We start from the raw sequence: 25873 nt of genomic DNA on the forward strand, positions 1-25873 counted from the left end.
TAAAAAAATAGAATAAAATCTCAACTAGACTATAAACTCATTATAGGGAGATAGGTCATGTGTTTTATTCATAATCACCTAACTGATAGCCTGGTAAATAGTAGGCACTCAAAAATACACAACAGATGTACTGGGAAACTGTACAAAAAGTCTGTTGCTGAGATCACACAGGTAGTTAGTAACAGTATGCTGAACTTACACTGAACCTAACTGACTCCAAAGCCTATAGCCTGTGGGGATTTTTTGTCTTTTAACTTATGATTTTCATAGGCACTCATTATATGATAAAGGAGCTGGATGAAAATAACTATGCATATACCTTTACTGAGAACTTCATATATGCATATAATGTGCTTTGATCAAATACAGCTCCCATTCATCCCCCTCCACTCCTTCCTATGTTTTAATTAGCCTTTCTAAGTCTTACATTTCATCAAATACATCAACTATTGGGACCGGCTTTTAAAAAAGTGAAATCTCGGTTTCAATGAGTCTTACAGACAGAAGAATCTAAAAGTGCTTCCAAAGAGAGTATCAAAAGCAAATTAGGAAAAACAAACAAACAAGAAGGTGGCGGTGGCACGAATTAGCAGAAGATCTTTCAAGTAAAGAGTACAGGAGCACAGAAAGTAGCCGAGTGTAAGCAGCTCATGAATGAATTCCCACACCAGAGCATGAAACATGAGGACAACACACTCAAAGCCAGCCAGAGCTACATAGTCAGACCCTGACTGGAAAAGGAAGGCAATGGTGGGGCAGAACGACTTTCATCCCAAGAAAAATAAACCATGGGATTAACAATAAATCTGACAATGTAGGTTCCTATTCATATCTTTTATAGACTCTGCACAGTGGTGGAAAAAGTTCTACAACAACTATGGAGGTGAAGGTTATCACAAACTGTCACTGTAGAAATAATTACTGAAAGAGTAATACAAAGAAGAATGCATTCAAATTAGAAGAGGGTCAAATCCGTCAGTTAAGAAACAGTGACACAGTAAGTACTTAGTAATAGCTGCCTACTCTCCTAAATGGAGTGGCTAATCATATATGAGGAAGTATAGCATATATATAAGCTATACATAAAAGTAATGTAAAGCTTAGCTCTTAGCACCTCACAATGAGCTATTAAAACCATATAATTTTCTAAAAATAATAAAGAACTGAACTAGGGAAAGAGGCAGTACAGGAGGAAAACTTTATAATGAATCACGAAGGAATACTGAAAGGTTAATCAGAGGTATGTATCCAATTTTATAAGTCAGAGATTCAGATTCCTGAGCTCTTTTGTAGCCCAGGCTAGCCAAACTCACTATGGAATTGAGGATGACCTCAAACTCCCGGCCCTATGTCTAGCTCCCAACTGCTTGGTCTGACAGGAAGTATGACCATACTCAAGATAACAGATTCTTCTTACACACATTTACTTAAAGGACTAATCTAAAGCAATCACTTCACAAAATCCCATGTACATGTGCCAAATTCACATAAACACGCCCAAAGTTTCTTCTTAAAGTCTCCAGAGTGAGAGCTGCTCAGCCAGGCCTTTTAAACAGTCTGGCAGTTGGGATGAGATGGTGGCCCCTCCAGTCTCGGCCTTTGAATGCTTGGTGTGGAGCTGGAGGCACTTTGGAGAAGCTTACTGTTACTGAAGTATGTTACTGACCAGGAGGGGACTCTGGGTTTAAACCTGTGTACCATTTTGACGGTGCTCTCTGCTTTCTGTCGGGGTGTGAGCCCTTAGCTTCTGCCCCTGCTGCCTCACCTGCCTCTATGCACTTCTCCCTGCCGTGATGGACTCTTACCCTCTGCAATCTTAAGCCAAATAAACCTTCTCTAAGTCACCAAAGACACAGTGTCATCTTATCACAGTTTACAACAGTAACTAATAGGGTGAGTCAGCAAAAATGTCAACTAGCTCGTCAGTGGCCAAAGATACCTAATTATTCAGGAGATCAGCAGACAGGCACTACTTTCTGCTGACTTAGTGAAATGCTTACCTAAGCAGTTTATGACCATTTGTTGTAGCAACTTCAGCAAGGCTTGTCAGAATCTTTAGGTACTGGTTTTCACTTTGCTGAGACAAATGCTCCAGAACTTGTCGTAACTGGTTTTATATAAATTAAAAACAAAGTGGTTACACAGTAAGTTACTCATTAAAATCTATCAAAATGTACACATGTATTTGTTTAATAAACATCTTGAAACCAATTAAGTAAAATCAAGAACTTTAGTTATTTTGCTTTGCATAAACTTAAGAGCCAACGTAGAAAAATATGACAAAATCTTTCTTCAAGGTTATACAGTTTAAAAAAATACACACAGGAAATCAAGTATGCATGTGAAAACTTAATTTGAAACTTCTAAAGTTTCTGAGGGCTTGCACCTCTGCAATTTTTCTGAGACTATTATTATTACAAATACTGAGCTCAGGGCTAGGGACGTAGCTCAGCAGGGCAGTACAGGCAAGAGGCCCAGGCTTACACCCTAGCACCACAAAGACAACAGGAAAAAGAGTTCACAAGTGATTACCAGCCATTATGCAACAGTCCTCCTTCACAGCCTCTATCCGTGAGGAAGAGTTATCATAAGGAAAGACCAAAGAGGCAGACAAATGACTCAGAAAGCCAAATATCAGACAAGGTATGTTATTATTTCCAGTTACACCTCAGTATTCCTGGCAACCAACACCGAATGGCCCTTATGTACCCAAAACCTATAGATGCTCAAGTTTGTTTTTTTTTAAATAGAAGAAGACACAGCAAGTACACATATTCAATGCATATTCTCTAATAAACTTAAAATCAATTTTACATAATTTATCATGCCTAATAAAATGTAAGTGCTATATAAATAGCTGCTATACTGTATCCTTTAGGGAATTAATACAAAAAGCCTGACCATGGGTAACTGTACTATTTTTTGATCAACAATTGGTTGATTTTTGGCCGTAGAATCCCCATATACCAAGGGCTAATATAATTCATATAGCATAACAAACTCTCATTACTAAAATAATCATTAGAATTATTATTACTCCCTTACAACCTATGAGCAAGCATATGCTACCATGCTTTCCCGAAGGTCTTCCTTCTGTGTCATCTGCACAATCGTCTGGAAAAGCCTCGGGTGATGCTGCATTAACACCTCACATGTCTCTCCATAGCCACCCTAAAAACAAAACTCCCAGTTACTCAGGGCTAAAAACAGACTGTTAAAGATCATAGTTTTCAGACTAAACATCTTTACACTGTCATTTATGAGAACCATTTCGTTACTTATATCATAAGTGGGCTCAGAATACTGTATTAAAAGCATACCTGTACACATAAATCTAGAGGGGTTACTCCATTTTTATCTGGTAAATATTTGGCTCCTCGTAATAGAAGAATCTGTGCAGTATCTCTCTGGCCATGACTGTATAGAAATAGAACCAAATTTAAAATCTAATCTTTTAATTTAACTTTCTACTATAAATTTGACCACTAGTATCGCTTCACAGCAATAAAGACTACACAGATTTCTAAGATATGTAAACAAATTAAATACACGCTTATTGTATTTCAACCAAATGGCACTGTATAAAAAATAATTTATAGCCAATTTGACTTAGGCATCCGTAGTGCCCTGCTATGAATCTAGTGCCAAAAAGAACAATTACAGTAAGTTTTATCACTGCTTTTAACTTACGACAATAGTAGTTACCTTCCTTGATAAACATACCAAGTGGCCAGAACTAACTTAAGAACAATATCTAGGGGGCTAGAGCGTGGCCCAGCAGTTAAAAGCACCCGCTGTTCTTCCAGAGTGCTGGGGTTCAATTCCCAGTACATACATGAAGGCTCACAACTGTATTAACTCCAGTTCCAAGTCCCAAACAATTGAATACCCGCCTCTGTTCTCTGCAGCACCAAGCACACAAGTGGTGTACAGGCATACATTCAGCAAAATACACACACACACACACACATACACACACACACACACACTCACATAAAATAAGTAAATAATTGTTTCAAATTAATAGTATCCAAAATTTGCAAGTAAAAAAAGTCAGTAGATCAGCCCTCTGAAAACAACAGTAATTAGCATCATTATTAATGTTCAACAAAAGTCTCACTCTGTAGTCCAGGCTGGCCCCAAACTCAGTCTGCCTCAGTCTCACAGCTGCTAATCTAATAGGCACAAAGCAGAAAGCTCAGAAGTCTTCACTAGGCATCAATGTCATTAAGCTGGCAATGCCAGCCAAAATGTTACACAGCTAAGTCCACACTGTCCTATGCAAGGCAGCTCCTTATCATGCCCACAAATAAAACTGAAAAGTGACCAAGGTAAACTGAATTTATGCCAGAACACAGTGACACCTCTGCTAGGAGCCAATAAGCTACAATTTTTATATAAACTATTCAATTTTAATAACTCTTACAGTTGCTTAATGTCTGTTTTCAATTAAATTGTCAACTTTTAAAAAAATTATTTAGTTTATAGGTATGCTTTCCCTATGTGTATATATGTGCATCTTGTATGTGCACATCAAAAGAGAGAGTCAAGTCTTTAAATCTGAGTTACAGATGGTTGTCAATCCCCACTTGGATGCTGGGAACAGAACACTGGTCCTCCAAAGCGGAAGTTTCTGTTTTCTTTGAAGACTCCGTTGTGTCATATGAATGCGTTTTTTGTTTTGGTCTCAAGTATGGGATGTGGGAATGTTTTCCCACCACTAAAGACAACCTTGTGACCTTTGCTAGCAGAAAACAGACCCATGAAAGGGCTCGTGATGTCTCCTGCAACCAGCAGTGTTACTACCAGCTGCAAAAAACACCTTGTATGGACTCTGAGGAGATAAACAGAAGCCCACAGACAGTGAGACAACGCTTTTGCATCACTACTCCTTCCTTGTAATGCTTTACATGGCTTCTCTGGTCTTTGTTTTTCAACACTTCTCTTTTGTGAAGAGAAATGCTCCAGGGAACTTCTCATGGTACTCTGGCTGGTTCTGAGTCCTGACAATTTGTTGAGGTTTTGCTGTTTCTGCTGGATTGTGCCACTGCTACTGATTTGTGTTGCTGTTTGGTGTTTGCTATTTGACTGGACTGTTGGCATCCTAACAATGCAGAGTGGAACTGCCCTAAGGAGCTACATCTAAAAAGATCCACATACCCCACCCCTATCAACCTTTGTGCCCGCCTACCTCTGGTCCATGAGTTAGAAGGACAGTAGAAGCATTTAAGAACCCTAAATAAAGTAGCTGTTTGAGAAAAACATCTAAGCCTACAATCCTCTGCAAGAACAAGTACTCTTAACTGCTATGTCATCGCTCCAGCCCCTAAACGGCCAATATCCAAATAGACTTGTTCAGCAGCACCAAGACTGGTAGTTGGTATATAACATGTATAAATTATACTGTAAAGCTTTAACTTAATATTTCATACACTTGATAAATAAGTGTTAAAGAATGATTAAAAAAAGAATAGGAGCCGGGCATGGTGGCGCACACCTGTAATCCCAGCACTTAGGAAGCAGAGGCAGGCAGATCGCTGTGAGTTCAGGCCAGCCTGGTCTACAAAGTGAGTCTCGGACAGCCAAGGCTACACAGAGAAACCTTGTCTCGAAAAAACAAAAAGAAGAAGAAGAAGAAGAGGAGGAGGAGGAGGAAGAGGAGGTGGTTGAAGAGGAGGAGGAGGAAGAAAGGAAAAGAAAGAAAGAAAAGAAGGAAATAACAAATAGAAACCTACCACAATTTCTAGAATCTAATAGGTGACAAATATTATCTTTGTCCTTTTGTCTTCAGGGACCTGTGCTTTGAGCTCCTATGCAACAAACTTCAACCTAACAGTAAATAAACAAATAGGAGTATGTTGTTCACACCAAATATTCAGATGTGACAGGGCACCGGTGTGTGTGTGTGTGTGTGTGTGTGTGTGTGTGTGTGTGTGTGTGTGTGTGTGTGTGTGTGTGTTCATCCACACTTCCTAGCTCTTCTCTAATTCTTTGTTGTGTCTTAAATAACTAGAAAGATACGGTTAGTATGCTTGGCCTTCTGGCCTTGGCTCTAGACATTTGTGTTAGAACGGTAGAGCTAACCCTCTCTAGTACTTTCATGCTCTTCCCCCAGCAGCTCCTGGTCTCCCCAAAGCTAACTTCCCTAAGTGAGTCAGAGAAATTAGAGTACACTAATCTGACATTGTTCTGATCTATCCTGTCTAAGAATCCGTACCACAAGACCCCTTTTCCAGATGGCACGTTACCTTGTACCTAAGAGAAAGAAATGCTGCCCAAAAAAGCCACAAAGAGACTGAACAGAAACATCCCACTGGGCTTGCCACGCTGTCCTAACATATTAACTCACACTGCTTTTGAATCAATAACATTTCTGCACAGTTGTACATGTTTCAATCATGCCAATGCAATGAACTTTCCATTAAGAAATGAAAATCAGGCTCTTAGCCTTTGGGTCATCTTCCTTGAAACTCCTGCGCAATGAAAGTGAAGTGGCAGAAGAAGCAAGTGCACAGGCTGAAGGGCCAGAGAAGATGAGGCAGAGGTCCAAGTAAGTTACCTTGTGTACCACGAAGGCTGCAGGAGCAGAAGCAAGACATTCTGAAGGCTGGGATGCTGGCATGAGTTATCGAACTGTATGCTGCTGTCGGTCATAAGTCTCGATAGACCTGGACCACCTGACAAACTGACTTCCTTACAACCAAATAATTCCGCTGGCCCTCTGCCCTGGACCTTTGGGATTCTGGACTAGCTCTGTTTACTTGTAGCCAAGTGTAAGTCAATAAATCATCTTTCTTGCTGTCTCAGCTGAAGAATAAAAAAGAAAAAGAAAAAAAATCAGAGCTGGAAAACTTCTGGTTAGCTGAGAAAAGAGAGCCTTGCAGGAAGTTGACTAGGAAGCCACTGGCGCTCCCAGAGGATGGTACATCTCAATACACTACCTACAAAAGATGAAGCTCCTACTTGAGAGCCTTCTAGACCTTGCCCTATGGGTCTCTGTGTCTGGCACTTAATTTCATCCCTTAGAAAATCCTTCATAATCTCATAAACACAAGCACAGTATTTCCCTGAGATCTATGAGCCGTTCTACTGAAGATTCAAACCCAAGCAGGAAGTCCTAGGAAGCCTGCTGACAGCCAGGTCAGAAGATGCAAAGGGAGAGACTTGCTCCAAGTACCTAAGATTAGGACTGAGCCCACAACTTGAGGGATCAGGCACCATCACCCTGTAGATGGCCTAAGAACTGACTTAGAAAGTCAACTGATGGCCACTGTGTAATCAACTGATGGCTCCTTATTGGGGAGGAAACCCTTCCTACTTGAGAAAAACAGAAGTGAGCTGTATGGTGAGTAGGACAGACAGAGTGCTGTACCCCTATGTTCACAGATTAGAGTTCAGGTAACCACAGGCAGTCAATCCATCAGACCATGCCCAAATAAGCCAAAACCGTGGCTGAAGTCACTCAGGTCACCACACACAGAGCTTACTCTTTAGATGCTCTGCTTAGAGCTCTCTGAATCACTGTCGGTTCTGAGTACTACCAGTTTATGTAGTGTTCTTTGTGAAAATCTGAAGTTTCTTTTTACAAGGTTCACTAAATGCTTCAAGAGTAAATATAGTAGCTGAAGACCAACAATTAAACAGTAATACATAGGCAGATTTTTAAGCCTCCATATAAAAATTTTTGTCCTACAAACAGCAAAACAAATTATTAGCATTGAGGGCTGGAGAAGCAGCTTATTGTTTAAGAGTGTATCTGAGTTCAGTTCCCAGCACACCCATGTCAGGTGGCTCACAAAGACCCGTAATTCTAGCACCAGGGGGAATCCAATGACACGTGTGGGCACTAGAACTTAGGTACGCATGCCTACACAAGCACACAGAGAGAGAGAGAGAGAGAAGTAAAACAAATCTTGGGGCTGAAGAGACGCCTCAATAGTTAAGAGCACTGGCTACTCTTGCTCAAGATCAGGGTGAAGTCCTCAGCCCCCACACAGGAGCTCACGGCCACCTGTTACTCTAGTTCTTGAGGACCTAACTGCCCTCTTCAGAAGGATTTGGGCACCAGGCACTCACATAATACAAAGATATACACACAGGCAAAATATACATAAAAACTTTTTAAATCTTTTTGTAAAAAAAATTATAAAAATAAATCTTTAAAAAATAATTAATTTGCCAGGCATGGTGGCACACGCCTGTAATCCCAGCACTCTGGGAAGCAGATGCAGGTGGATCTCTGTGAATTTAAGAACAGCCAGGACAGCCAAGGCTAAGAGACAGACCCTATCTCAAACAAACAAAGAAGGAGGAGGAGGAAGAAATAATGTCACTATAACATTTTGAGAAGCCTAGATTCCTAAACAACCTGAAAAATCACACTTAGGATGAATTTTGACATTTCATTTAAAAAATGGATTAAAAACAAGAAGCAATTGCTTATAACATACAAAATGTGAAGAGAACAATTAGTCATCCAAGTGACACATGTGTAAAGCTCTAACAGTTTACAACTATCCAGACTGTGAAGACCTGCAGAAAGAACATTTTTCTTGGTTTTATTTTTGAAACAAGGTCTTACTCACTATGTAAGCCTGCATGGCCTGGAACTTGCTTTGTAACTCAGGATAACCTTGAGCTTACAGAGATCTGCCTGTTTCTGCTTCCTACGTGCTGAAAATAAAAACCAGCACTACCACACTTGGCTAGGGATTATTTTTTTTAATGCCAACTTTTTTTAATAGCCAGCTTTAGAACTATATCTACTCAACTTTATAATTATATCCACTAAAATAAACAGAAACATACAAGATGATATGCAATGCCTTGTAGCTAAGATACAAATTGAGTACAGTTACACTCAATAGAAAACATTGCAGTGTATTTTGGGCTACTCTCCCAGTTGGCTGGCATTTTCAACAGTTCACTATATTTCAGAATTATTTAGGGACAAAAGGAATATTTAATGTAAATACATCATAAGTTTAATGAATAATTATTCTTTATAAAATTTAAAGCTAGTTTAACACATATATAACATTTTTTTAATTCTTTGATAATTTCATACTTTTCCTCCCACTACTCTACATTTTTCCAGACGCCCCCAAGAAATACCATGTCCTTTTATTTTTTTCTCAATAATCCACTGAGTCCAATTTGTGCCAACTATATACTCTAGGTGTGGGCCCACCCAATAGAGTGTAGTCAACCCACCAGGGACCACACCCTTGAAGAAAACTGACTCTCCCTCTCCACAGAAAGACTAATTTTTATATTGATAAGGATATCACAATGTAGTTTGTAAAAATAGAACTGTTTCTCTAACTCTTACAGCTTTCTAACTTTGGGCTCTTTCAGCCTTACGTGCCTAAGACCTTCCACCACAGTGTGTAAGGGGGACCTGAACTCTCTTCTGGCCTCCAAGAGCACTGCACGCACATGGTGTACAAACAAACATGCAGGCACAGCATCACACACATAAAAATAATAAATAACATTTAAAATTTTTTTAAATAAAAGGTAGAATATTATTCCAGAAACTCAAACTATTATTTTTCATAACAGAAGTAAGTGGTTATTGGCCAATCAACTAAATCATAAGAATAGGATAATACTGAACTCAGATATGAACTACAAGACTAAAAACCAAAAAGCTCTTGCATATAAAAGTTCCCTAAATATAACAGCTTAAATAAGTTTTGCAACTCACATAATTTAAATTAGAAATATCATATATATATATATATGTTGTATTTACATACTGTGTGTGTGTGTGTGGCAACAATTAAAGAAAACAAGGCTATGAATTTTGAGAGGACAAGTGGGATTTCATGGGGAGATGGAATGATATGATTATAATTTTTTAAAATAATACATAATATACATATAAAAGAACACATATACATATAATATACATATAAAGGAATAACTACCATGTTTCGTAAACTGCCTCAAATAAAGGGTTTAAGATGGTTGGAAAGAAAGCTCATTAGTTAAAAGTATGTTCTGCTCTTGTAGAGGACCTGAGTTCAGCTTCCAGAACAATAAGTCAGTGACAATCACCTCTACATCCAGCTCCAGGGCATTTCACACCCTCTTCTCGCCTGTACAGGAATCTATAATTATGTGCATATACCCCCAAAAGACACAAATATACAAATTAAATTTGAAACTTTTTTTACTTAACGGATAATCTGAATCAGTCTGGTCAAGGTTAAATTAGAGATGCCAATGGGAAACAAAAGAGGAAAAGGACATCTTTCTTTTAAAAATGAACCTCTAGTAAAATGATATAAAAGAGAGCTAAAGAGATTGCTTAGTGCCTAAGAGCACGTGGTGCTCTTGCAAAGGATGCCGGTTCAATTCAGAGCATCCATACGACAGCTAACAACTATCTGTAACTCCAGTTCCAGGAGATCAGACACCCTCTTCTGGGCTCCACAGGTACCAGGCATGCACATGGAGCACATACATATAACTGTACACATAAAATAAATAATAATTTTTAAATTATATAGAAGAATAGGATAAAGTTTCTAAATTCTCTATAAAAATCTAAATGATTACAACTGACATATAATCAGCCATCCACACCTACGGGTTCCAGATGGACAGATTGAAAATGTACAGGCATACAATGTTTGTACCTGTGCCAAATATGTAAATACTTTTCCCTTATCATTACTCAAACAATACTGTATAGCATATATATTAGATGCAGTAATACAGAGGTGACTAAACTACATCTAAGATGTTTGAAAATTACATCTAAATATTTTGGCATTTTACATCAGGGACTTTACATTAGATGTGGATATTCATCAGGGGTGAAAGCTGTTCTAGAACCAATACCCAAGGAAAGCAAGGAACAACTACAGGACTATAAAGCAAAAAAATTAAATGTCACAGCAGGGTTTTGCACTATTCCTAAGTGCAGACTACCTCTATGTGACACATACAAATATATATAAGTAAGTGTATAGGTACAAGTGTGTTCATAACTAGCATACTACACCTCAGGGTTTGTTTTGTGCTGCGCATGCTGTGGCTGGCTTGTTCACTCCCCTGGTGCTGAGGATGAAAGAAAGGCCTTAGACATGCTTAGAACAAGTCCTCTACTGCCACCCTGGCCTTGTTTATCACTGTTGACTAACTCTTACATGCATATGAGACTGGTGAGTGAGTAAGCAAAGTACTTGCTGCTTACAAAAGTTAGAATACAAAAGAACAAGTCAAGAAAAATAACCAAGACAGGAGTGCAGAAACAGACTACATAACACATAACTTACAATGAAGATTCAACACTTTTTAAAAAGTTATACACATAAAGAAAGAGAAGACTTGGCTCTGAACCAAGGTGTAGTCAGCAGTTTATCCAAGGGAGCAAGTAGAGCTAGGTACTGAATAAACCATGGAACTCACTGGATTACTGCTTTGTCCTAAACCTGAAGTAGTTACGTAAATAAAAACAGCCCCACTGATAAGATAAAAACACTGGAAATTAAATGAAATGCCAAGCATAATGGTTCACACTTCTAATCCCAGCATTTAGGAGGCTGAGGGAAAAGGACCTAAAGTTTGAAGTCAGCCATGAGCTATGCACTGTGTGTTCTAAGCAACCCTGGACTACAGAGTAAGATCTTACCTCAAAATAACAATAATATTAGTAGAAAATGCTTTCTCTCCTGCAATTAAGTAACAGAAAAGTATTTATCATGCTAAATGAAAGCAACGCATTTGTAGTAGAGTTTTAAAAAACAGACAAGTATTTATATGTGAAAATATAGTTGAAACATTCTTTAACGGAAGCTTATGTGAAAATACAAAGTTTCGTCGTACCTACAAGCGAAGTACAGTGGTGTGGCTCCTGATACGTTAGGCCTATTAATGTCAGCACCGCTGTCTAGCAAGCACTGCACTGTCTGGAAAAAAAAGTTACAACAGTAAAGCCAGAGAAGTCAAACAAAAGACATAGTTATTAGAACTTTACTCCACATAAGGAGAATTCTCCCCAACAAGCCTTAAAGAGAAAATGGGTATGCAAGTTCATGACAGTTACAATGGTGAACAAGCCCAGTGTCATCAAAACCTCATTACCCACTCAGGTACTCTGTGATCTCTGTGCAACTGCCAACATGATACAATGTGTGCTCTGCTTGCCTGGGAGAGTCCTCAACAGTCAACAGTCACATAACTACTCCATACTTGAAATGTAGCTAGTGAAACCAAGAAACTGACTTTTTTTATTTTAAATTATAATTATTTATAGTTGCATAGCTACAAAAAGCTGGCAGACTAGACATTACATTTAGATACCTAAATTTTAAAATTAAAACTTTTTAACCTCTAAGAAAGAAAGAAAGAAAGAGACCCAGAGCTGTAATTCTCCCAAAGGCAGAGAGTAACTGCTGAAGTACAACATTAGAAGCTAAGAAGCCCTTTTCCAATCAGTGGAAGTCCATGCTGGCCCGAACTCTCTGAAACTCAACCATATGCCCTCTGCCCCCTGTAGTCATCTGATTCACAACAAAAGAAAGTGAGTTCACATAAAATGTTAAAATGCACATTTGAGATTCAGGATAGAACAAAGCCCACCTGAAAAAACTCAAAAATAACATTTTCTAGTTTTATTCCTATGGTCCTCATTTCAGTTTTTCCTGAGAAAAAGGAGGAGGAGGAGGAAGAGGAGGAGAAAGAGGAGGAAGAAGAGGAGGAGGAGGAGAAGAAGAAAGCACATGAAGACATTAAAAAGAAAACAGTGTTGGAATCAATTTTCTGAGTATTACTTGTGGATTAACCACACACACTGGTGCTCTAAACCCTAGCCCTACATCAGTAAAAGGATCACAGTGCTCACCCACACAGAGAGAAGAGCCCTAGAACATGCTAAATCAGTAAGTTCTGCACAGGTTGCACTTGGCAATGCCAAGAGATAATTTGGATTTTTTATGACTAGGGAAGAGGAGATGCTACTGGTTAGCTAGTGAACAAAGATCAGGAATACAGAAAACATTCCATCATGTACAGGATAGAACTCCTGCACAGCCCAAAAACACTGACTCCAAAATATGATAATGCCACAGAAACGTCAGTGTACAGCCAAGCCAGGCAGTTATAAATGTATTCCATGGGCAATGCTCCCAGTCAATGCCCCTTAGTATCTCACTCCTAAATATGAATGGACAGATAATATTTAAGATACAACTAAAGCAAACCTCTAACATGAAGACAAAAATCAAATCAAAACAAAACTCAGAAAAATATAAAAAGTAAAGGGAGCCATACAAAAAAGTTAGAAAAGTAACTAGGCAGGGTGTACATGCCTATCACCTCAACTCTCAAGAGGGCAGCACAGAGGTATCCCAAGTATAAGGTCAGCGTGGGCTACAAAGCAAGTTGAAGGTCAGCCTGAACTATATAGTAAAACCTTGTCTCAGAAAGACAGAATGGGTAGATAGAGACAGGGAAAAAATGTAGGAGGATACACAAGGATGCAAGAGTATTTTAACCATGGAATAAGGGTTGGAACTCCCTCATTTAGAAAATGAGAAAAATTACAATTGTATAAAAGAAATAATCCAACTAACATTTAGAAAGACAATGTTTGGGACATCAACAAGACAGGAAAAGCAAATAAACAGAAAATAAGATGAGAAAATCAGTGACTCAGTACAGAGAGACAAAGTGCAGAAACCCAGAGTGATGGGCATGGTTAACAGAGATGTCAAGAAGTAATCCCAAAAGTCTGTCCAGGCTGAACAGCACAAATAGCCAGATCTCAGCAACTCACCAAATACCCAGTCTGAACACACTTAACCTCAACAAAGCAATGTCAATGTGAAATCTTTCAGCATGAAGTACGTAAGAGCTCAGAGATAACCTGAAATCAGACTAATATTAAACTTCATAAATCTAACACTGGAATCTAAACCATTTTTAAAAGCCTTCAAGTTTTTAAAATTATTTCAAAGGTATAAATCTCAAGTCACCTATGCTATTATTCAAATGCATGGTCTAAGATGCACTTACCTATAATACTTTAATACTTAAAATATTTTCTCAAAAGCAGAAGTTTGGGGAACCTTTGCTCCCCCTCAAAAAAAATAATAAAGCAAGAAATAGATAATAAAGAAACCACAATGTAAGAAATTGAGCACAAGACATTTAAAATGTTCCACATTAAGCAAAAGAAAACCAGAATTGGCAGATTCTCTAACAAATTTGTCTTTGTAGACAACAGCACTGCAATGTTATTGGAACATAGGCAGGAAACTGCCGACACACACAAGTGAAACTGAAAAGCTGGGGCTCATGAAGTGGCTCAGCAGACGGAACTGTGTGTTGTACAAACCTCACAGCCTGAGCTCAATGCCCAGGACTGACTTGGTGCAGGATGGAAGGACTCCACACACTTCTGATTTCCACATGTGCATGACAGTACAGCCACACACCCATAACACACCCTACAACGTACCACACGAACACTTGATGATAGGAGGGGTTCCAGGGAAGAACACCCTTTCTGTGCGTGGGTTGCTTTGTTCTGTTTATGTGTGTGCTTAGTATACACAATCCCCAGCAGCAAAAACAAAGGGTTATAGGAAATTACGTTCCTATACAACTTCCTTATGTTTAGACAAGCAAGACTGGAAGATAGCCAAATGGGTAGAAGTACTTGCTGTGAAAGCACAAAGACATGAGCTCAAGTCCCGAGCACTCACATAAAAGCAGGGCATGGCCATATGTGCCTGTAACCCCATGCATGAGGTAACCCAATGCGGAAGTGAGTGGATGCCTGGAACTCACTGGCCAGCCACCTTAGCTAAATTCATGAGCATCAAGCTCAATTAAAGATACCGTATCTCATAGAATGGTGGTGCAAAACAGTAAGAAATGACTACTCAATACCCTCCTCTGGCCTCCACATGGTTTTCAAGAAAAGGCTGATATGGACATTGTGATCATGGCAAAGAGAGAGAAAAATACAAGAAGGAAAAATCATCAACCATTAATGCTTTTAATTGTTTGCTTATCTCTTAGGAAAGCTCTAGAACAGGAAGGGAAATGACAGTTAAAACTCAATCAACTGGTGATTCCATACTGTGATAAGAAAGGCAGCAAGAAAGTGATAGGCAACCGTAGTCACAGGATTTCTTTAAATCTCCAGTCACTGGCACCACCATCCAGTTCTTGGGGGGGGGGGGGGCAGTTCCTGTTGAGCCCTCCTGCAAAGTGAGCCTTCCTCAAGCCCTTCCCAGGCCTGGATTACACAAGGCCAAGTCACACCAAGGTAATTCAAAGGGACAATAAAAAGTGTCAATGGTAAAGCAGAAATCCCTGACTGCAACAACAAACTGTTTTCTTGCTTTAAAAAAAAAAAAGTACTCTCATGATCTAGAAGAAAAATATCATAGAAAATAAAGCCTACATAAAATTACACTGAAGTATTTGTTCCCCATAAGTTTCAAGACAGTATACAGTCTTAAAAATTAACAAATGTTTCCAACTATGTAAATGTGTTAGTGTGCACATAATGGATGAAACTCAGGTGGGGAAGAACATTCTCTGACGTTTACTTAATTAATCAACACAGCAAGGTTCTTGAAGCAATGTGACTTAAAGACTTTCAGTCACACCAGTAAGGCACAACATAATTGACCAAAGTAAATTTCTGATTCAATTTTTTCAACTCCTAAGTTTCAAAACCTAAGATTTTTAACCAGACAAATAAATTAGATATAATCAATCATTTGTAGAAAATGAACAACCAATATATACTCCACTTAAAGATACAGCAGGGAGAAAATGACAAGTATTCATAAATGCAATGAAAACAATGGGCAAAACGGCACTCTTTTAAGTTCCATTTTAAACAATCAAATTCTTGTTGATTATGTTCTATGAACTATAGCGTATTCATGGAATGTAGGGAATCATGAAAAACTTGGCAACAATAAAGGTTTCTGAATGTGCAAGGTCTGAATATTAATTCAAAATCAAATGTGTAATGAATCTGAGCTGCTTCTGGAAGCACTCACACTTGCTGCATCACACACTGCTATGCCCAGATCGCTAGATCCCTGAAGACCACAGAGTCCGAAGCTATATGCAAAAAGCAAGCAGCCTTTACACACGCAGACATCACCATTTAGACAAAATGGTGACCCCGCAGGCTCTTTTTAGAGGCATTCAGGGGAATTCCAAGGGAGGGGTTGGTGACCTTTAACATGACTGGAGCATTCAAAGCTAAGGCAGACTGAGAGGGTGCCCGTGCCCTAGTCAGGGGTCACGAGTTAGTCATAAGACAAGATATTTTCAGACCATCAGTAAACTAACCTTAAGAAATCTTATCTCAGAGGCAGATGGATCACTGTAAGTACGAAGCCAGCTGGTCTACAAAGAGAGTCCAGGACAGCCAAGGCTACACAGTGAAACCTTGTCTCAAACAAAACAAAACAAAACAAAAAAAAAAAGAAAAAGAAATCTTATCTTCCTCTGGCCAGGTAGCTAGGCCCTCCCTGATTGGCTGACAAGTTTTCTGTGGTATTCTAAGGTCTGCTCCAAGCTTACAAGAAACTGAAGCCTGTCATGGCGTCAGCTAGACTTATTAACCAGGCCTCCTCTATACCTTCCCTGCAGCCTTGGTTCTGAACATACAACATGCACTGCACACACTCACACCATCTGACACAACCAACACTGGCTCAAACACCTTGGCTTAGATTCAAGATAATTCTGTTATGAACTCAAGTGTTGTTATTGAACATACAAAATATTCTACTCTTTAGAAACAACAGTTTTAATATAAAAAGAAAGAGTTGATATTACCATACAGTCCTTCCTCAACATGTCAGTATCAAGTTACCGTATTTTTGGAACACATTGTATTAAAATGTTTTGTTTTAAAATTGCTTTTGAGTTGCTGACGTGAGTTTTATTTAAATACATGCTTATATTTAACTTATTATAAAAGTATATAAAGGATCTGGAGAGATGGCTCAGATCACTAGCTGCTCTTCCAGAGGACCCAGGTTTAAGTCCCAGGACCCACATGGCAGTTTACAGGTATCTATAATTCTCTTTCTAGGAGATCTGACATTCTCTTTGCCTTCTCAGGCACTAGGCATATATATGGTACACAAACACGCATACAGGCAAAACACCCATACATATAAATTTTTTAAGGAATGTATTTTCAGAGGCTTTACTTTAAAAAGAAAAACTTAGATGAACTTGGACTTTATGATAACTTCTGATATGGCCCAAAACATAGTTCTGTCATTTTATAGTATGTATTTACACAAAGCAGCATTCTCAACACTGGTTAGAACACAAAATATTAATCAACTCTGAAAAAAAGTTGAAGATGCTCTATATCTTGCAGTATTACATATACAGCCAACTGTTAATTAAACAAATTCATCTTAGTAATACAAAAATTTGCCTTCATCTTTAATAGACAGTAAAATTGTATTTTATCAATGAACCGCTTATTATCAAAAACTATTTTATGTAATGATATACTGAAAGTTGTAAAAAAAAAAAAAAAAACTTTCTTAGGCTTTTGAAAAGAGGCTGCAAATAGAACTGGAGAAATGGCTCGGTGAATAAAGTTCTTGGCAAGTAAAAAGACTGAAGTTGGAATACCCTGAAACCAAAATAAAAGTGCACAGCAGCTACCTGAATCCCAGCATTCAGAAGTCAGACATGACTCCCAAGGTCAGTGGCTAGAAAAGCTAGAACTGGCACTGGCAGGTCCAGATTCTACAGAAGACCCTGTCTCGTAAACAGAATGGAGACTAATCAGTGAAGATCATCAAACCCCAACTTCAGGTCTACACACACACACACACGCACATGTATGTGCACGCGCGCGCGCGCGCACACACACACACACACACACACACACACACACACACACACACCAAATAAAGAGGCCCTGCTATAAACTATTTTAAATACCAGAGTACAAGAATGAAAGGACAAAAATGCTGTCTTTTGAGACAGGGTCTCACTATACAACCCAGACTGGCCTGGAACTCACTATGTAGACCAGGCTAGTCTTAAACTCTAGATCCTCTTGCCTCTGCCTCTTGCATGCTGGGATTAAAGCTGTGTGCTATCATGCCCAACTAAAACCCTTTTCATGAGTTTACATTACAATGAGAGAAAAAAGACCAAGAGATAAAGCAAACAAATGATGCATAGCATCCTAAGTGGTGATCACGGCTACGCAGAAAATCAGAATTCTCTCCCATTTATTTTAAAAGTATGTCTTGCCCTGAATCAAACTCTACACGCAAACAAACATCTTCATTAAAATTGTCTGTATTAAGCCATAAAAGGTCAAAAGTGTGCAAATGCAATTTGCAATGATGATTGTAATTTCTCATTTTGAGAACTGTAGGGATTCTTGTTTACTTGTTTTAAAACATATGTTCAGAGCCAGGCAGTGATGGCGCACACCCTTAATCCCAGCACCTGGGAGGCAGGGCCAGGTGGATCTCTGTGAGCTCAAGCTCAGCCTGGTCTACAGAGTAAGTTCCAGGACAGCCAGGGCTAAAGGGAGAAGCTCTGCCTTGAAAAACAATAATAAAAATAATAAGTTCAGCAGCCCACAATAAAAGTGTATCAACATAATTTTAAATATATAAAATTTTTAATTTACTCTTGGAGATTTTCATTCATGTATACAAGGTATTTTGATCATATTAATCCCTACTCCTCCCAAAGCCCCTCCATAACCCCCTCCAACATCATATCCTTTTTTTTCCTTTTTTCTTTTTGAATACCACTGAGTCTAACTAGTTCTAGTCACATGTACAGGAAAATGGGGATACCCATACATTTTAAAGTCAATTTAACAAATACAACTTTAAAAACTATACCAAGCTGAAGTCATTTTGTGTATCAAAATTACAAGCGAAGTTCTTTAAAAAGCTGGGAGTTTCAGGACAGAGAGATAGCTCAGGGGCTGAAGTGCTGACCACGCAGCCTGCCAATCTGAGTTTACTGCCTACAACTCATGTAAAGGTAGAAGGAGAAGGAACTCCCCAAAAGCTGTCCTGACCTCCACATACAAAACTGTGGCAAGCATGCTCACATGCATACCACACGCACACACATACACACAAACACTGGTTTTACAGTTAGAATTTTTGCGGGATGGGTGGTGCGTGCATGTATCCCAGAAGGTAGAGTCAAGGCTCTCTGTAAATTCAAGGCTAGCCTGGTCTACATGGATTTCCAGGGCAGTGAGGCAGACATGATGAGATCCAGTCTAAAATGAGAAAGGAAAAACCTATTCAGCTAGTAGTCCCTGATTATGCAAAACACAGGCCCTTTCTCCTTACAGAATGAGAAGCTGCTCAGGACAGACCTAGGGGGAGAAAGCATAGAGAGGATTTTCACATGGTAAGGGATCCTTTAAATACAACACATTTTTAACAGATTCCATAACCTACCAAGAACCATTACCACAGCCTCCCAAGAACAGTAACATGCAATCTCTAACATGAGCCCACTTAAACTATAATTCACAGAAATCCCAAACAGCTCTGCATTATCACTGTCAACTCTCAGAATAACACGGATCAAATTGTAAAGAACAGTAAAGCTGTGATATTATTGTTTACAAAAAGGGAACCTGCTTTTCTTTCTTTTTTTGGCTTTTCAAGACAGGGTTTCCCTGTGCAGCTCTACCTGTCCTGAAACGCACTCTGTAGACCAGGCTGGCCTTGAACTCAAATATCTGCCTGCCTCTGCCTCCCAAGTTAAAGGGGTTAAAGGTGTGCACCACCACTCAGCAGAAGCATTCTTTTATATTACATAGTTCTAATGATGACTTACAGCAAAGACAAGTAATTTACACGCTAGGAAAAACTGACAGCTCCATACTCAGTAATGAGCAGCATGGCCTCTTTACACACCTACCCTCCTAAACCTATGAACTCTTTGGCCCTTCTGTGATAGCCAACAGGAATCATTACTATTCACCTGTGTTAGGAAAACAAGTGTCAGAGGAATTTTAATTATCTGGTCATATTTTCCAGAAGCAGTTAAAGGAAAATCCTAGCACTGGAATAAATAAAATCACTCTGAACATTAAAATATACTCTGGAACATTTGTCTGCTTACCTATATGACTCAAGGCATAATTGGATTAATGTCTTAGAAATGCGTTCAATTAAGTCTGCATATCTGTCAGGTCACTGTGAAAGAAAAGCTTGACACAGGCTTAAGATGCTAAGAGCGCAAACAGAACAGAAGTGGCCACTATTCCTAGCAAGCCTTTGAGTAGATCTTGCACAGCAGCATGCCACAAATGTTTTTAAGTTTCAAGAGTATAAATCTGCCCAAACAAGGGTGCGACTACAGCTTTGTGAGGCTTGAGAAGGTTCACATATTAGGTTGTATGAACTCAGGGATTAAAATTTCTTCTTTTAAAAGTAAAATTCACTTTGAAATAAGTTATAGTTTCGTACCTAACCCTCTATGTAATCTAACCATGAAAAGAGTCTATTTTCCAGGTGTTTTATCTTTTAGAAAAGGCATTTCTTGTAATAAAAAAAAAAGAAAGAAAGAAAGAAAAGAAGAATACATATTTATTTGCAAATCTCAAAAAGCTTTTATGTTCTCAGGCATTTGTTCAAAATCTTCATAAACTCCCGAGATTTACTGTAAAATGAAGATAAAGCAAATTACAATTTTTTGAAGTTGTTATTTTGGCTTAATTTGAAATAGCTGGTAAGAGTTTTCAAAGATATTTTTAATAACAATTCTTTCCCCCTTTAAAGTTTTATATTTTGTTCTATAAAATATATACCCAATAGCTAGATGTGGTGGTGCACACCTTTAATCCCAGCACTGGGGAGACATACAGATCTCTAAGTTCGAGGCCAGCCTTGTCTACAAAACAAGTTCCAGGACAGCCACGAAGGTTTTCTCAATAACCCTTGTTTCTACACTAGCTTCAAACAGCTAAAGTTAGCCTCTGTGGGCTATTTCCAATTATAACCTCAGGGTTCCTATACAAATGTAAGGTTTCTAAGTCTTAGCAAGTAACATTATATTGATCTGGTATGACAGGATGCTGACACTAAAATAGACTCTTTTTTTCTGCCCTTTGAGAGCGATCAGTGACTCATTTTCTAGTATGTAGTAGTTCCTGTAAAATCTAACTCACTGGGACTGGGCACACAGCTCCAGCAATGAGTACTATATGCGTAAGGCCCTGGATTTGAGCTCTGACACCACTATGGGCGGGGGGGGGAAGCTCAGTCACTCAAATCAAGACACTTCATTTTTTTCAAATATAATATCTTTAAAGTCCAATAATACTGATGAGAGAATGAAGGAAACGATGAACCAGTGAGAAGAAATGCTACTTGAAAATGCTGGAGCCAGGCAGTGCTGGTGCATGCCTTTAATCCCAGCACTTGGGAGGCAGAGGCAGGTGTGAGCCAGGCAGTGTTGGTGCATGCCTTTAATCCCAGCACTTGGGAGGCAGAGGCAAGTGGATCTCTGAATTAGAAGCCAGCCTGGTCTACCGAGTGAATTCCAAGACAGCCTGGACTAAATAGAGAAACACTGTCTTGAAAAAAACAAAAACAAAAAAGAAAGTGTTTGGATATTTTTCAGATGATAAAATCAAACAAAATCTACACATGAACAGTGATATTTAGAAGACATTCTAAGAGAAAAAAAAACTGTATTTTACATCCCTCTTTTCCCCCAGACCTTACTAAAAACAACTTAACATCACCATCTTAAAGAAGGCCAGTATCTGTGAAAAACAGATAGGTGTAGTTACACAGTTTGCAATCCTAGCTCTTGGGAAGCGGGGACAGGTGGATCACTTGGGATAAAAGGCCAGTCAGCCTAACCTACTCAATGAACTCCAGGCCAATGAAAGATCCCACTCAAAAAGAAAGAAAGGGGGGGGTGGCACCTGAGAAAGATAACACAGAGAGACAGACAGACAGACAGACACACAGACATAGACACAGAGACAGAGACAGAGACAGAGAGAGAAATCTAGATCCCAATACTGGTTTCCAACAAAAGAGATAAGACTAAGAACTGCCACAAAATAAATAAATGTGTGAACTGTACATGTGGTCACACCTATAATCCCACCACTCAAGAGACAAACAAATATTACTGTAAGTTCAAGATCAGCCTCATCTACATAGGGAGTTACATAGTAACTCCCTGACTCAAAAAACAAAAGTATGTATCTATATGCAAACATACAAACTTTTCAGTCATTGGTAATGACTTGTTTTCAGCTCATTTTGTTATTGTTTTGGTTATCAAATAAAGAAAGTACATTCTATTATCAAGGTTTAATGTGGAAGAAAGACAACATAAACAGACCAGGAAAGGCAATCTAAAGCCTTATGCTCTCCATCTTTATACAAAGCAGCAGTCTCCTAATAAAAAAAACTATTACGAATTAAATGTCTAGATGACAGTAAGAAGAAAGTAACACTACAGAACAAATACAGGTTCACAGAAATCTACAGAAAGTTCCATCATATGGAGAAAACAGAAAACTATGATAATGCAAGAAAAATATTAAAGAGCAATATCAATATTCACCTTATTCACTAATTCCATAATTGACAATTGGTAAATACAAATGTGTTGGTACTTGTTAAAACTAGATAATTGCTTAAAATACATGTAAAGACATACTAATTTAAAATTTTAATAGTCATTTATTTAAAATAGAATCAGAAATAAAATCAAAATTATAACTAATTTCAGCAAAGTCAAAAGCACTATTTACTATTCCCTCTGCCCAGATAGAATGTTAGTCAGAAGTCTGTACAAAATAGAAAATAGTATTTTGCTATAATGCTACATGTTTACAAATATGAAAAATGAAAATCTTCATGAATTCAAACTTTTTTTTTTTTAAAACAAATACATGCATTCTTGAACATATACATAGAGGGATTTACCGTTTTGTGCCCGTTCTGGCAGGCTACATGCAATGCTGTCTGCCCCATGGCATCCTCAACATCCACATCACTGACGTGCTGCACAAGGTCATGAAGTAGCTCTGTCCTCCCATTCACAGCCAGCCAGTGTATCTGTGAAGCCATTTTGTTGTTAGCATTTGAGCAAGAGAGTTTCATTAAAAGTCAGCATATGAACAATGCTATTTCTCTTCTGAGCACAACATCCACACTAAAGGTACTATAATAATTTTTCCCTGCTTTTAAAAGGGAAAAACTACGCATCAAGATGTTGGCTTGTCTATGGCCATACTACCCTGAATGCACCGATCTCATCTGATCTCAGAAGATGTTGGCTATATCACCATATATTACAAAATCAGGAACTAAAGGATTCTATACCATAAGCATCCTCTAGGCTTAGGTAACCAAATAATCTGCTTCTTAGATGACACTGGCCTCTTAACAGCTTATTGCTAGAAAAAAATATAGGTTACTATTCTTCCTTGCCAAGAAGCAAACATACACCTAAATAAAACACACTTCTTGGAGTGTTAAGTAGCAAATATATCCTACACTAATAATAAAATATGTAACAATAATTTTTAAAAGATGTAAAATACCTGTATCACTGAAAGATAATGTTAAATTTCTAACTAGGAATAACAGAGGAAGGTGGGTGGAGCAAACCTGTAATCCTAGCACCTGGTAAGTAGTAGCAGGCAGATCAGGAATTCAAGACCAAATTTAGGTACACAGTAAATGTAAGTCTAGCCTAAATTACAAGAAACCCAGCATCAGGAACACACCTGGAATTCCAGCACTACGGAGGCCAGCCTGGTCTACAGATCCAGTTCCAGGACAGCCAGGGCTATAAAGAGAAACTATGTCTCGAAAAAAGAAAGAAATCCCGTTTCAAGGACTGTTCTAGTTTGCTTCTCTGTTGCTGTAATAAAACACTGAGCTAAACAAATTTGCACTGGAAAGGGTTTATTTGGCTTGCAGTTCCACATCACAGTCCATTACTGAGTAAGTCAGGACAGGCACCCACGCAGAAACCTGGAGGCAGGAGCTCAAGCACAGAACATGGAGGAATGCTGCTTACTGACTTGCTTCCTCTGGCTTGTTCATCTATCTTTTATATACAGCCCAGACCTAACTACGCAGGGCTGCTACCATCTACAGTGGGCTGGGCCCTCCATACTAAATACAAAGAAATATAGGCAACTACAAAAAAACTGGAAGCAGGAGAGGTAGTCTTCCTCATGTAAGAGCACACTAACACGTTGTCCAATTCCAAAAGGTCAGCCCTGAACACACACATGTAAGTAACATTAACTGGACTGAGCATGTTTTCTGTATGTGTGCATATGTATGTGTGTTGTTGTTGCATGCATTTATGTGTATGTTTAGGTATGTGTGTGTATATGTGTATGTGTGTTTGCATACAATAACAATTAGTGAAAAAAGAAGCCATGATTTGAAGCAGACTAGGGAGGACAGTATATGGTAGGATTTGAAAAGAGGAAAGAGAAGGAGGAAAAGAGAAAAAAGAAAAAACTGGAGCTGAAGCAAGGGTGCAGTGGTAAAGTGTGCGTACTGGAACCCTTAGTTGATCCTTCTTGCCAATGATTGTGAGTTCTGCCAAGTTGACAAAAATTAAGCAGCACAGAAATTATCGTTGTGGCACAGTAGTTCTCAACCTTCCTAACACTGCCACCCTTTAATACAGTTCCTCGTGGTGTGCTAACTCCCAACCATAAGGTTATTTTGTTGCATGTTCATAACTGTAATCTTCCTACTCTTTAAGAATCATAATGTAAATATCTGACCTGTGATCCCATAAAGGCATGACCCACAGACTGAAAACCACTGGTTTCATATGGATCATATTAAACTCCTGCTTAGAGCATACAGAGCTCCAAATTCAATCCCCTAGCCCTAAAAATTACGGTGGGAAGCCCTGCCCCTCACCTACTGCCGCGCTCAGGAGAGCAGGCCCTGCACCTCATCTGGGCAGCACAGTAGCCTGACCCTGATGTTGGAGGCTAGAAAAAGACAGCCTGAGGGCGTGAGTGTACAAGAACTGGACCCTACAACTTGTCTCCCAGGTAGCAGCATAAGCAAGAGAGAGAGATTCTACCCTCTTGCTGTCTATGGCAGGCAGGAGAGCTGCCCCTGCCCCTCACCAGCTGCAGCACTTGGGAAAGCAGGCTCTATACCTCACCTAAGCAGCACAGTAGATTACTGGTAACCAGCCCTGAAGGCAAGAGAGCAGGAGATCTGCGAGCTGACCAGCTCAGACACCACTCAGGCCAAGATCTGGGGCTTGAGTTGTCCCAGCCCAACATCTATCCCATCTATGAACTGCTGGAGTACATGAAGGGGCCAAACTACAGGTCCAAAACTATATGACCTCCATGACACAGGACAACAACAGAATATCCAGGAGGAGTACCAGTGAGGTTCCAGTACTGATATGGCAACTGAAGCCAGAAGCCCCAGAACATCAAGTCATTGCAATGAACATCTACAAGCAAATTAGTGTGGACAAAAGGGTATACTGTGGGACACACTGTGACACATTACAGCTTCCACAATGAGATTTTTTTTCTCTATGTTGGGGGAGAAAGCTGCAAGGCTGGAGGATGGGAGAAACTGAGGTGCATAATGTGAAGTTCACAAAGAACCAACAAAGCTTCCAAAAATTAAGGTGTGGAGCGGACAATTTCAAACTAAGTATTACATATTATTTTTCACTTTATGTTTTCCCCATTACAAATATTAAGACACTTTCTTATCTTAGAAGGGCAGACTGGTTGCTTTTAATACAACACCACTAAAGTAACAGTAAGAGAGTAGGTTTTTTGTTTTGTTTTGTTTTTTGTTGTTTTGTTTTGTTTTGTTTT

At 39.0% G+C, this 25873-nt stretch overlaps 1 protein-coding gene across 6 annotated transcripts in view; it reads right to left on the reverse strand.

The window, feature by feature from the left end:
* Positions 1-25873, reverse strand: part of Hace1 (HECT domain and ankyrin repeat containing E3 ubiquitin protein ligase 1) — a 91490-nt gene that overhangs the window by 41762 nt on the left and 23855 nt on the right. For 5 of the 6 annotated variants that reach the window (XM_051164628.1, XM_051164631.1, XM_051164632.1 and 2 more), the window contains 5 exons: positions 22968-23099; positions 11839-11921; positions 3321-3417; positions 3070-3171; positions 2001-2107 (listed from right to left, as the gene is read on the reverse strand). In XM_051164628.1, coding sequence (XP_051020585.1) covers positions 2001-2107; positions 3070-3171; positions 3321-3417; positions 11839-11921; positions 22968-23099 — 521 coding nt within the window. Of the gene's footprint in view, positions 1-2000; positions 2108-3069; positions 3172-3320; positions 3418-6559; positions 6798-11838; positions 11922-22967; positions 23100-25873 lie in introns of those variants that run through there. The other variant, XM_051164633.1, reaches the window with a different exon arrangement.

This window comes from Acomys russatus, chromosome 21 (assembly GCF_903995435.1).
Source record: "Acomys russatus chromosome 21, mAcoRus1.1, whole genome shotgun sequence".
NCBI classification, from domain to species: Eukaryota; Metazoa; Chordata; class Mammalia; order Rodentia; family Muridae; genus Acomys; species Acomys russatus.